Source organism: Charadrius vociferus, unplaced genomic scaffold, assembly GCF_000708025.1.
Source record: "Charadrius vociferus isolate BGI_N301 unplaced genomic scaffold, ASM70802v2 scaffold953, whole genome shotgun sequence".
Taxonomy (NCBI): Eukaryota; Metazoa; Chordata; class Aves; order Charadriiformes; family Charadriidae; genus Charadrius; species Charadrius vociferus.
This window is the reverse complement of record NW_009647678.1, coordinates 650,237-662,935: the sequence shown is the minus strand read 5'-3', so window position 1 is coordinate 662,935 and position 12,699 is coordinate 650,237. Positions and strand designations below refer to the sequence as shown.

Genomic DNA, 12,699 nt, shown 5'->3' with positions numbered 1-12,699 from the left:
TCTTCCCCGTCGCTGCGCGGGAACGGCTCTGCCTCCCACCAGCCCTCGGCCCCACGCTTCTGTTTTCCTCGGTGACAGGCGGGGAAGATGGCCGAAGGGGGAACCGGCACGGAGGTGCCAGGGTTCACCCGAACGAGCCCCTTTTCCCGGGACAAACCCGCCTGGTCATCTCCTGCCCCAGCTGGTGCGGCCCGGATCACGCTTTACTGTCCCTACAGACACTGCAGTACAGAGAACTTCAGTCTAATGAGACTCGGTGAACAAAGCCACGTTTCCTCCTACCTGAACAGAACTGCAATGCTGTTTACCGCCGCTTAATATATGTTTTAGCACAGAACTGGAAAAAAAAAAACCTCTTTCTAGGCACATGTTCCCCACGTTCTGTGCTGTTTGTTCATGTTCAGCACTCAGCCCCCCTTAAGTCATGCAACATTAGGAATTACAGGATGATACAACTTCAAGTCGTTTTCATGATTAGATGCTTTTATTAAGAAGTGATCTCTGCAGTATTCTTTAAATTAACTGATTTTGTGATTTACCTAGAAAGAAAAAAGTAACTAGGGTGTGATGTCTCTTCTGGATAAGCCCTGATCTTTCTGTTTATGCAAATTTTGATAGACAATCCTATTCCTGAAAGCAATTTGGCTGAATTAAGCTAACCATCTTTGCTATTACCATTACAGTATTGGCTTTTAAGTGTCTTCTAGACATGCAATTCACTGTGTACTTTTCAGTTCTCACAGTTTCTCCAGGAAAGGTTCACAGTATTGCATATGCAACCTCCAGATAAACACAGAGCAGAATCTTTCTGCACTACCACCAGCGACACTCCAGGCTGTCAAAGCTGTTCACCTTTGCTAGGCAGTAAGGCCACAGTATCTTTACTCACATTTACTGAACGCATTCAGCAAATGTGGGACCAAGAAACAAAAAGCTTTCCAGGCAGATAGGTACTGCCTTGCTTTCTCTAGGGTGCCGCTACCAGAGAAGGTAGGAGCTGATTTCCAAGGTGCTGGCAGAGAGAGAAATCATTAAAAACATTGATAAGACTGCACTTCTCTACCTTCACAGGTTTCTCTGAGCAGGTCTATCCTGTGTTCAGTACTTTCATGCTGAATGTTTCAGTAGGCACTCAGTTTACTTCACGGGGCTCAGAGAAAAGCTACCAAGAATAAAATTTTTAGGAGAGTCCCGTTCCTTTCCTGCTTGCCTTCAGCTATGTATGAATTAAGAGGCATTGAAAATAGCTCCACACTGACTCTTATCATCAGCACTGGAAATATATCCTGAGTTGCTACAATTGTGGGCTTCATTCCACTGAGAGCTGTACACTTTCAGTCTGTTTTGGTGGCTGCTGCTGCTGTTCGTACTTCCTTGCTGAAAAAAAGAAACACGGATCAACATCGATTATACCATTTATTATATACATGCATATATATGTGTGTGCATGTATAGATATCTATATATATACATGTATAAATGTGATAACAATTAAGAAATAGAGAATGTAATTTCACCGTTTAGCCACAGAAGGGGAAGTTTCACTCACCACGTGGAACTAGTCCTTTAGCATATGGCCTTGGACAGGCTGAACAGTAGGGTCATAGCAAAATGTCAGTAAATTAATGGCAGAAAACTATGATTCCATTCAGGTCCTTTCATTTAAAAAATATAATTAAAGACAATGGCTTCAGAAGTACTATTACAGATGACTTGAACAGCTCATTAGTCACAAAGTTGATCTCCACATCACTCATCTCTTCCACAATGTACAAGCCACAAGCTAACAACTACATAGACTTCAAAATTAATCTGGTTAGCAAGGCAAAGGGAGATGAAAGATTTGCGTGTGGTGGATCAAACACCAACAACGAATGACAGCAGGCATTCCTCTGTAGGAATAAAAAAGGATGTGCTTCCTACAGAATGCAATGGCCTGGTTTAAGAATCTCCACGTTAAGCCTTTACATTTAAAAAGTGGTTTCAACACATTCAGTATTTCTTGCCCATATTTCCTTTAGGCATACATGTATGGCAGACGTGAAGCAAGTACAGGTGTTTCTCTGAATTGAACCTCTGGAACATGAGAGGCATGGGGCTCTTTCCTACCTCCATCCTGACCTTCAACATTAAGATGGGAGCAGCAACACTTGTTGGTACAGTAAAACTTTCATTTATTTTCCGTTTATGAAGTTGAATTACTTGATATTCCACAGTCCTCTTAAGTGTTACAAATCCATCCACGTTTTGACAACGTTCAGACATTCCCAGCTCTTTTTAACTTCAACATCGGACTTGTTTCGACAGCTCGGAGAGAACCGCACGGCCGCTCCCTCACCCCGTGCCTCCTCACGCCTCGATCCCGTGACCCGCGCTGCTGCGGAACCCCTGCTCGCACGCTGCCGGGGGAGCGGCGCTCCGCCCCGGTGTCCCCACCGCACGAGGGCAGCCCGGCTCGAGGCCCGCCCTGCAGGAACCGTCCCCCGTAACCCCACAGGCCCGGGGGAGCCCCCTCTTTCCTTTGACTTACCGATGGAGTACATCTCCAGCTGCTGCCGCAGGCGGATCTTCTTCATGCTGTCGTAGAAGTTGGGCTCGGGCGGCGTCTCGGCGGCTGGGGGCAGGGTGAAGATGCGCATGATCCTCCTCTTGTTCCTGCGAGAAGGGAAGGGGTGGCAAGGCGGTGAGAGGCTCGGCCCGGCCCGCCCGGCTACACGTGGGGTCGGCGCGGCCGCTTCCCGGCGGCAGCCCTTATCTACCAGTCCGTGGGCGAGAGGACATAAGCAGTTGACAGTTTCTCGCCCAGACACGGGGGATATAACAGTCTTTTTGCTTTCACGGTGCCAGATTCTGAGGGGAAACGCGCAGGCGGGTAGAGGGGCAGTGGAGGTGTGAATTCAGCAGCTCTGAGCACCCGGCAGGCGCAGTCAAAAGCCGCCTTTGCTCGCCTGGGCTGGTGCTCACTCTGTGGCAGCAGAATCATGTGGGACATCGCTTAGCAGCGCATGGTGTCAAGAGAAAAAGGTTCGGGTTGTCACGAGCTTTCACTTTTCACATAGGAACTAAATTTGACACTTTAGGTTGTCAAATCGAAACAGCACTTCATGAAAAATCTTGCCTCTTTTTCTTTCCCTGCCTTGTGCCAAAATGGGAGTTGCTGGATATTCAGATGCTTGAGTAACAGCTTACTCCTGTGGTCCATACGCTCCTGATGCCAAAAAGCACAATTCTAGGATTATGCGTTGGCAGAAAAGGTGGAGCAGAGCAAGCGTTTTTGGTTTAGAAACTCGAAAAGTTGTCTGAACTGCTTAATGATGAACATCTGTTCATTAATGATAAACAGATGAACGAGGCAGAGGATGTTCTAACACAAACACACGCACGCTTTTTTTTTACCGCCTGATGTGGCATCTATGAGCTACATGATAGGCTAGGTGTGCTGTCCTTCTCCTGCTACTTTCTATCCACCTCTGGCCCTGATACTTCCTTTTACCTTGTCTTCCTTCAGACACTAGAACTATTACAATGTAGACATTATGGATATGGTTCATCTCCCTTCACTTTACGCATATTTGGGGTATGTGCTTATATTATGGTTATTTGTCTTCACCCTTTAAAAGACAATGAGGGGAAGAACCAAGTATTTTGAGGGCATGATTTATCTAACCTATGTCAAACATTCAGAATGAGTTCTCCTGTGCCCAGGAAGTACTCTGACAGCTTTCTGAGTAAAGGGAGTCTAGACACCTCATTTGGATAGCACTCGCTTTCCAAATGTCCAACCAGCCTAGGAAACACCATCCTTTGGGGAGCCATTTTCTGAGTGCAAGATGTGCCAAGTCACTCTCTTAACGTGCTATGGAAGAGATTAATTTTAAGAGGCCTCAGATCAGGATATAAAAGGATATGAATGAAAATGACAATATGAAAAAATAAAAAGCTAAGGCACTTATCATGAGAAAAGTTCCTTGCCCCACATGGTGTGGGAAAGAAGAGTAGAACAGCAATTAGACATAATTCTAGGTCATTAAATCGGGATGGCACCCATGCACAGAACTGTGGAAACCACTAAAAGAAAAAAAAAGAGTATCACTTACGCAACATGAGAGAAAACAGTTAATTAAGCATGGTTTCACAGGGATTTTAAACAGTTTGTTGTGAAGTTGAGGCTTTTTGTTTGATTTTTTAGTATGTTGAACCTTTCTGGTAACAGGCCTGACAAGAAAGCATTACGTGCCTGTGGAAGAAAAATGGAAAGAATAAACTTAAATAACTTGGGTGCTCCTTATATTTCACTACTACCTCTAGACATCAGTTGAGATCACACTGCTTTCTATGGGGTGTAGAGAAACTGTATTGAAGCTGTATCTAAAGGCACTATTTATATTAACCCTGCAGCTCTTCTCTGGACAACCTGGGAAGGGACTGGAATGCCCCAGGACTCTGCACCCAGCTTCCCATCTGGAGGAAACCAAGGCCCGCATCCACAAAGCATGACTTCAGGTCTCAGTGTTTTCTCTGCAACCTCCAGCACACAGGGACAGACTCTGCCTCACTCAGCAGGTGCCTGATTTGTTTGATTTAATTAAATGCTTGATTTAAGGCTCAGATAATCCACCCACCCCCAACCGAGAAGATAGGCAGAGAGAGATTTTCTTCCCCCACATACCCTTCTGAAATTAGCAAATGTTAAGCAGCGTGTAGGACAGGATTGGGTTGAGGAGCACAACATCTGGCACTGCAGTGAGTATGACAGCCTTGCAAACCTGAGAAAAAGGGGTGATCTCCCACTTGCTGGCCTGTAGCGATGAGAATTCTGGGAGTGTAGACCTTCTGCGTGACTTCCTTGAGGAATCTGGTTCAAATACCAAAGTTGGTTGACTCTTAAGCCTAGGTTAGCTTGTCCTGGTACACTGTTGTTTCCTTTTATATAGCTTGGGCTTTTGTTTCAGTCTTAGGCTCCTGAAACACCTTCAGAAATGGGAATGCAAGCTGCTGTTGAATTTGGGCAGAGCAAAGTCAGGCCTTGCAGTTGTCATTATGTGCAGGAGAAATGGTGTGACCTGTCTGTGTAGATTATGCACCATATTTATTTTTAGCTTGGATGAGGTGGCATGGGATAACCAACGCTTGTGTATGCTGTTAATGCATGAGGACATGAGTTGTTTTCTATTTTCTTATACTATAGCTGCTTGTAGGGAGAGGACTGTCATTTTGTACTGTGTGTGTATAGCATCTGACCGCCAGGATCCTGGCCTGTGACCAAAGCATGCAGGCACCAAACAAATAATATCTAATAATAATACATGGGATTGGCATAAACTATTCTGGCAAAATGTAGCTAATGGAGACCCAAGCTTCATGGCTAGATTTTCAACATTACACAGTAACAAATAGGCCTGGGGAGTTTCAGCTATGGGTGAGACACAGCCCCTCACAGGAAGCAGCTGGTGGGGACAAAACCACATAGCTTTGTGATTTAATTGAAAAAAAAAAAAAAAAATCACAACTTTTACAAAAGTGGGAACTTTGCTAATTCCACAAAGAATTCTAGCATGTACTTGATAAAAGCACCCACTTCAGTCCCATCGATTTATCAAGAGAATTGCTGAAAAGGGTCTTCCAGCTCTACAGGGAAAGAATTCACTTTCCAGAAGTCCTTAGCATCCAGCAACTACTATGAATTTGACTGAAAGCTGCTGAATATTATCAGTTTTGAAAATCCACTTACTTCATATCCAAAATGTGAATGTTGGAATCTAACAGTAAGCTTGTTCTTTTGAAAATTATGGCCAAAGAATCTGTCTGTGTCTCCATATATAAATATATAATTTTTAATGGATTTTGAGTTACCCAGAGCTAAACAGAATCAGAAATCGCTGAGACATAAATGTCACTGTAATGTAAATATATTCACCATTTAATCCTGATAAATACTGAATTAGAGACTTCAGAACACAGACTGACAATTATTGGAAATCATGCGGTCATCTCAAATATACAGTATTTCAATTAAAATAAAACCATAAAATCCTTTTTCTTTTTTAAAAGTACCATCTAGCATATAATTTATTTGGATGAACTCTACAAATATACACATTATATCATGCTAGAAGAACTTGATAACCACTTTTTTCTTGTTCCCAGGGTCTCTTGACTGTTGGTAAGACATTACAGTCATAATGATAGAATCGGTTTACAGTTGCAAATTCTGCCAAATATCTCACAAATTATATTTGGCAAACAGCACTGCCTCTGTTTCACACAAAGATAATGATATGATGTTTTGTTTATGTGGCACCAAAGGAAAATATTGGTTTAGAGCTTGTGATAGAATTTCAAAAAGTTTGTGTGGTATTCTAAACTTTTGATACACTTAATAGTTACCACTCTATTAAATACAGAGTAACACAGACTTTAAAAGTATTGTTCAAAAAAGAAAAAAAAAACCCAACCAAACAAAAGAAAAAACCCAACTCCCCTGTTCAATTAAATAGGTTGTGTCCATTTTATTTCCCAAGCATTTACACAGACCTACATAGCAGCTGGTGTAGATATGCATGCAATACTTTTTACATCTGATGGTGTTGAACATACAAATGAGTTTCCTTAAAGGCTGCTCACCTGTACAGGATTTAGTGTTATAGGAGTGCTTTTAGGATGCACTCTGAAACTCACGGCACACAAAGGGAAACACACTACATCAGACTGGAGCCACCTAGAAGACTGCAGGCAGTTTGGAAAGGAGAACAGCATAACCTCGACAGTGGTTATCTGTGGTTATTCAGTGAACTGAATCTGGGACTCTGTTCTGAAACAGGCTGTTTCCATTCTATATCATGTGGTACAAACCTGCCTGGTAAGGGCTAAACTTTATTGGGAAATCCACTGGTAAATTGTTTTGGCAACAGCATGGGACCAAAGGTAGAGCATGCCATACCAGTAGTGTGTCCAGGTGCCTTGACACAGTTGGCACCCACAGCCAGACTGTCAGCAGGCTCAGCTGGCATGTCCAAGGTCTCCCTGTCTCCTCCACTGCTGGCACAGCAGTGTCCCAGGGGATTCAATCTGGGAACCAGGTACTATTTCTTGAGTCTGGGAGATGGTCTCTGCTTTGGTTCTTTGTCTAGCTGGTCAGATGGGGTGGGCAGGATGTGCTGTGGGCCTGCTGCAGGGATGACAGAAGAGGCATTGCCCAAAAGGGAAGGACAAGGTGGAGCAGATCACTGACCTCAGCAAAAGGGTTGTTCTCTCACTGGGCAAGGGGCCAGACCCAAGGCCTTCAACTTCATAATGGCAGCAAACAAAAGCCCTGGGACCACTGGGACCATATCTGCCTTGTCACTGACCACCTAGGGTGGTTTGGGGAACCAGGTCCTCTGAAGTTTTCTGAAGGGGATGAGCACCAGTAGCATTCCTTCTCCTTGTGTGGCCTGCGTCTTTGTGCAGCTTCTTTGGCTGGACTTTCGGGATGGAAAAACAGGGATAAAATAGGAAACCTGGCAATAACCATCCCAGGAGAAGCATCTTTTGTGGGAAAGGACAGGGAATGTGGCGCCCTTGATTTGAGCTTGAGATGAGAACCAGCAGCTGTTGTTGAGGTTAGGCATAGCTGTGGCAGTGGTCTTGGCAAGGAAGATCATGTCCACTGGTCTATAGCTGGCTGGGGAGTGCATGAGGAGAGGGACTTGCAGGCTTCCAGCTGTGAACAGGCCTCTTCTGCTCTTCATCCTTTGATGTTTTCCACCAGCCATAAAAGAGCTGCTTGTACTGAGGCAGCAAAACCCCTGAATGCTTATCCAAGGCTGTCATTGGTGGTGAAAACTGAAATGGCCAACAGAAAGAATTAGAAAGAGGGGAGACAACTGCATGTACAGCTGTCCTGCCTCTTTTTCCCTCTCTGTGAGGCCTTGCCTCTTCCCTTTAAGGGAAAAGAAGCTGGAAATGTGGGAAGGATGGGATTCATGCAGTCTTGAGATTGTGGAAGGGGTTAGTGAGGAAGAACAGAAAGATGGAGAGGGTGCAAACTCCTCTGATTTTACTGAAAGACTGGAAGGAGGTGACACTGAAACTTGGTTGAGGTTGCACCAGGTTGAGCTTAAAAGGAACGTTAAAGTCCACAAATACCATGGGCAAGTTAAAGGGGAGGTAGCCCCTTCAACAGGTGTATGTGGCTCTTCTGACAGCCCTTATATCTATCTGTCTTGTTACTACGGACTTGCTAAGGCAAAGACAATGAGATCTTTTAGGGGTTTATGGAAGTTTGCTAGCAAAAATCTGGCTCCATGGAGGCCAGATCCTGGCTACGTTTGGGCATGAGAGCCTGCAACTGCTAGTAACTAATGCTAAGATGACCTTCATGCTGCCATCTAGTGTTTCCTCATAGACGGAAACAACATGCCAAAAAGGAAACTTTGAAGTTCCATAATGCTGTATTCAGAACAAATGTAATTTATTCCTGCTGAAATACAACACTGGACAACACAGAAGCTGAAGGACAGGGAATGGGGAAGAGACATGCTTAGGGTGAATGTTTAGGGAGACACCTTTTCTTAAAAAAAATTGTAACTATGTCATCCAGGCACAGAGAGACATCTCTATGGCAAGATAATTATTCGGAACCAGAATTTGTCCTCATTTGTCTTTCACTCTGTGAAATTATTATGGCTGTTTGCAAGGTGCAACAGTACACAACAAAGCAAGAATCCAAGCAGAAACTTGTCTTAACTGAGACAGACCACCATATGAACCTTGGCAGGTTCTTCTTGTCTGTCCTTGCTACTCTCATAAAAACACATGGTATGTTTACTTCACAGCCATCAGATGCTGATTTTTCTTTCAAGCATACATGATGGCTAACAAGAGGTAACAAGTTATTGCTGGGGGCGCATGCAAAAGATTTGACTCTTGGCCCTCCAAATCTTGATCCCTGGCTTTGAGGAGCTGTAACAGGATGCTTTTCCAACCGTTGCACATCCTGGATTCATGCTGGAACTGTAGAACTCTAACCCTGATAATAACAACTCAAGAGTGCATGGGCTGGACAATGCAATTACAACAGAGAGAGCATGCTTTTTCACCCAGGCTTCTATAAGGTGCTTTGAGTCAAAGTCCAAAACAAACATGAAGAATACAAAATCATTGTTCTCTTTTGGAGACCCTGATTTTTGAGCTTTGCTTCCCGACAACCTGAGCAGGAAAGCTGCCAGGAAGGACTACACAAGTGAAAAATGGCAAAAATCAGTTAATTTAACAAAATAGACTGCCCAGAGGGAAAGGAAGGCAATAATGAGCAGTCTTTAAAGGGCTCCTGCTGGCATTGTATGAAATTAGGTATGAATTTAGTAATTTGCGGAAAGTTTTCCCATTTATAATAAAATTTTGGTAGCAATAGAACACAGGTGCATTTGAACATTATGTATACAAACTGACTGCATATTCTCAGTGTAGTCGTAAAACAGTGGAGAGTAATACCAGCACAGCAAAGAACAGAACCAAACTCTTCAGCAGAAAGGACCATGTACTTCTCTGCTTGCAAACCACCTCTCAAGTCAAAACATGAAAGTTGTTTCAGGCCCTTAGGTCTTTCAAAGACCTAGTCCATAGAACAGAAAGTCCTCAGGTGCGTAATGGTAGGGTCCATGTGTCTCATTCATACTATTCCTGTTTTTTTCACTGAGAGAACAAGTACATCCCAATCCCACCAAACAGAGCCTACTGCTGGATTAAGGCATCATTATTCTTCCTCTCCAGCTGTTGGTACCAGGCTGTAACATCGACGTAGGTACCAAAAGCACATTGAATGAAAAAGCAGCCTTTCTTTATGCTTAGTGGGCTTTGAATTCAGACCCAATAACATTGTATGCTCTAAATATAGGGGGTTTATTTTCCAAAGCTCAGGTTCAAAGCTCATTGCTGTGGAAGGAAGTCACATTTCCGTTTCCTTGTTCTCCCCCCTTCCATCAAGTCACGATGACTTAGCCTGCGTATGTGAATGAAAAAAGATACACTTCAGCTCTCTTCTAAAGTGTTCAGGGTTTCTATGGATTAAAAAAGAGCATGAGGATGAGGATGAGCATCAACAGGATGAACTGTTTTACAGCTTCATCTCCAAAAAGCCCATCTGAGGTTACCACAGGGCAAAGGCTTGAAAACCAAGAGCACATGTCTGCAAGCCGTCTCTTTGGGATCTGCATCATCTGCTTGCTTACAAAGTGGCCACATGCTTGCTGTTGTGGGCTATGGGGCCCACAGAGCAATGGCCATACAGCTCCAAAAACAACCCATTCCCCAGCCAGCAGGGAGAGACTGCTGTTGGGGCTCTGGCATCGGGGTTCACCAAAACCTGAAGTGAACTGGCGTACTCCTTTCTGAGTGACGACTGTTTTTACTCCATGGGGAAGTGAGTGAGAGCTTTGTGGATAAGACATGGGCCAAAGCCACAGGAATCAGAGCAAAGCTTGTGGGGGACATGCCCTGGTCTCTGCTCTCCAGTCCTCTGCCAATCAGTTTAAGTGGACCAATATTTTGGGGTTTTTAACTCTTTTTTCTGTATTTTTTAAGAGAGTTTTTGTGTAAAAGTTGCAAAAGAAAGTTTATTGTTTCTTAAGGAACAAATTTGCCCCCACACCCACACAGTTTAATTTTTCTCCCTCCTCCTCTTCCAATGATAGATTAAACATGCTGATGGGAAGCTTGCACAGCTCCAGCATTGGATTATTTTTTTTTAAATCAAAAGGTACAAATTCAGTTGTTCTTTTCTTCTCAGTTTTGGGGACAGAGATTTTGCCCTTCAGGCAAGCTAAATAAATAGGAAGGGTATCAACTTCAGTATGTTGTTTGTCTCATGATTCACTATAACATTTCCCTAGTACCAGGCATGGCCGCTTCCCGAATAAGCAGAGTTAAAACTTTCCTGTAGGTGTCTAAGACCTCTTGGGCAGAAGGCCTTTCAGCCGGGTCCTTCTTCTTACATGCTGCATGGATGTCAAACAAATGCAGTCGCACAATGTCACTTCCTTCAACGTGGCCCAAGAAAAAATTGAAGACATCCGGGATTTTCCAGATGTCTGTTTTTTCATCATAGGGAGGCATGAGGTCGTCCTCAAATGGCACCTCTTCTCCATAGGGCCAACGCTGCTCAGGAGCAACAAACTCACCCCGGAGCTCCCGATGACCGCACTTCACCAGCACGCCAGCACTCCTGTTCACAAGAGGCAAAGCGTCCAAATCATTCACCAGGATGTGAAAGTCACTTGTTAGGAGATACTGAGAGAGGACCTTGTCCAGGTCATTCGAGTCACACATCACTAAGGTGCCCAGAGGGCTGCTGTGCAGGTACCGAATGATGCTCACATAGTCCATAGCAAGCATCAGCCTGCGATGCCAGGTGTTCATGCCCTTGTACTTGGGGATGTGCAGAGTTTCATTCAGGCCCCTCAGGGAGCCTAGGGGATGGTACTCGGTGAGAATTGTGAACTGCCGCTCACAGTAGCCAAGTAGCCGGACAACATGCTTGCTTTGAAGTGCTTTCAGCATCTTCAGTCCGTGGAGAAAGTCCTCCTTCAGCTCTGAGTTGGTGAGCTGTGAGAGGACCACTTTGTTTTCCTTCCACTCAGAAAGGAAGACCTGAGAACACACAAGAGACATGTAAGATGCATGGAGAGCCTTCTTCCACCAACTGCTACCAGCTGCCACTGATCTCCAAGTTACTGCCTAGTCACAACTGCAAATTGCAGTCACCAGGCACAGTCAAGCCTTTAGGTAGGGCCATGTACCTGTCACAGCAAGCCTTTACCGACGTCATAATTAGATCGTGATTTCCTAAGTTTTCTTTGGAAATGGACAATGCAGACAAATTATTTTATACCACCCAACCAGTCAGTGCCACAAATGTACCATGCTCCACAAGCACTTCACTGATCTCTGTGATTTTGTTTGTGTAGCTGGATGTCGCTTGGCGTCAGGTTCTCCTACCTGTTCTGTGCACCTCATCAGTAGCCATATGCCCCTGGATGTCTACAGTAATTACCTGCTGCAAGGATTATAACAGCAGTATGGGCATTAATTAGGCGGCAAACAGTGAAAGCTCTTTATCCACAGGAGAGAAAAAAGGAAAACCAAACTCACCTTTTTCACGGCGCCTTCACCAACACACTTGAGTTTCCTGACTTCCCTATTTATGGCTTCGCAGGAGAGCCACGGGGAGCAATTCTTCACCGCTCCCAGTTTGAAGTACCCGTAAGGGCAGAGGCTGGGGTCCGCTTCGGCACGTCCTGCCGAGGTGTAAAACTTGTTGAGGTACAGGTAGAGCAGGGCATTAAGGAGCAGGACGGCCGCAAGCAGTAACACACAGGAGACAGCCGACACCTCCCTGGGAGGAAACTCCCTCCTAACGAAGTGTGGTTTCTTTTCCATGGCCGTGCCTTCTGCATTCTCCGGGACAGCCGGAGGCTAAGCTGGACCCTCTTCCCAGCCGGGGGACGAACCTCTGCGGGGCTTTTTCATTGCAGGCTCCACAGCTGCCTCGCAGACACTGCCGTCCTGAGCCCGCAGCCTACGAGAAAGGCCACGCGTGGCAGCGGTATATGTTAAAAGCGGCTTCAAGCTCGACGCCGGCCTCGCTGTTCATCCTTCCGGCTTGCCAAGCGGTAGGGCCCGGGCTGCCGGGCCGCCCCGCTTGACCCCGGAAAACACAGC

At 45.0% G+C, this 12,699-nt stretch overlaps 3 protein-coding genes across 3 annotated transcripts in view; 1 reads left to right on the top strand and 2 right to left on the bottom strand.

Moving 5' to 3' along the window:
* Nucleotides 1-1,309: 1,309 nt before the first annotated feature.
* On the bottom strand, nt 1,310-3,551 carry SMIM19 (small integral membrane protein 19). The gene is made up of 3 exons (XM_009881147.1): nt 3,484-3,551; nt 2,531-2,655; nt 1,310-1,377 (listed from the first exon to the last, which is right to left on the bottom strand). The coding sequence occupies exons 1-3, from the start codon at nt 3,549-3,551 to the stop codon at nt 1,310-1,312; spliced, it is 261 nt and encodes an 86-aa protein (XP_009879449.1).
* A 7,303-nt stretch (nt 3,552-10,854) lies between these two features.
* Nucleotides 10,855-12,417, bottom strand: POMK (protein-O-mannose kinase). Its single transcript, XM_009881139.1, has 2 exons — nt 12,130-12,417; nt 10,855-11,628 (listed from the first exon to the last, which is right to left on the bottom strand). Exons 1-2 carry the CDS (start codon nt 12,415-12,417, stop codon nt 10,855-10,857), a joined length of 1,062 nt encoding a protein of 353 aa, XP_009879441.1.
* Nucleotides 12,418-12,587: 170 nt separating this feature from the next.
* Nucleotides 12,588-12,699, top strand: part of HGSNAT (heparan-alpha-glucosaminide N-acetyltransferase) — an 11,939-nt gene continuing 11,827 nt past the window's right edge. Inside the window, exon 1 of the mRNA XM_009881145.1 lies at nt 12,588-12,650. Coding sequence (XP_009879447.1) covers nt 12,588-12,650 — 63 coding nt within the window. The remainder of the gene's footprint in view (nt 12,651-12,699) is intronic.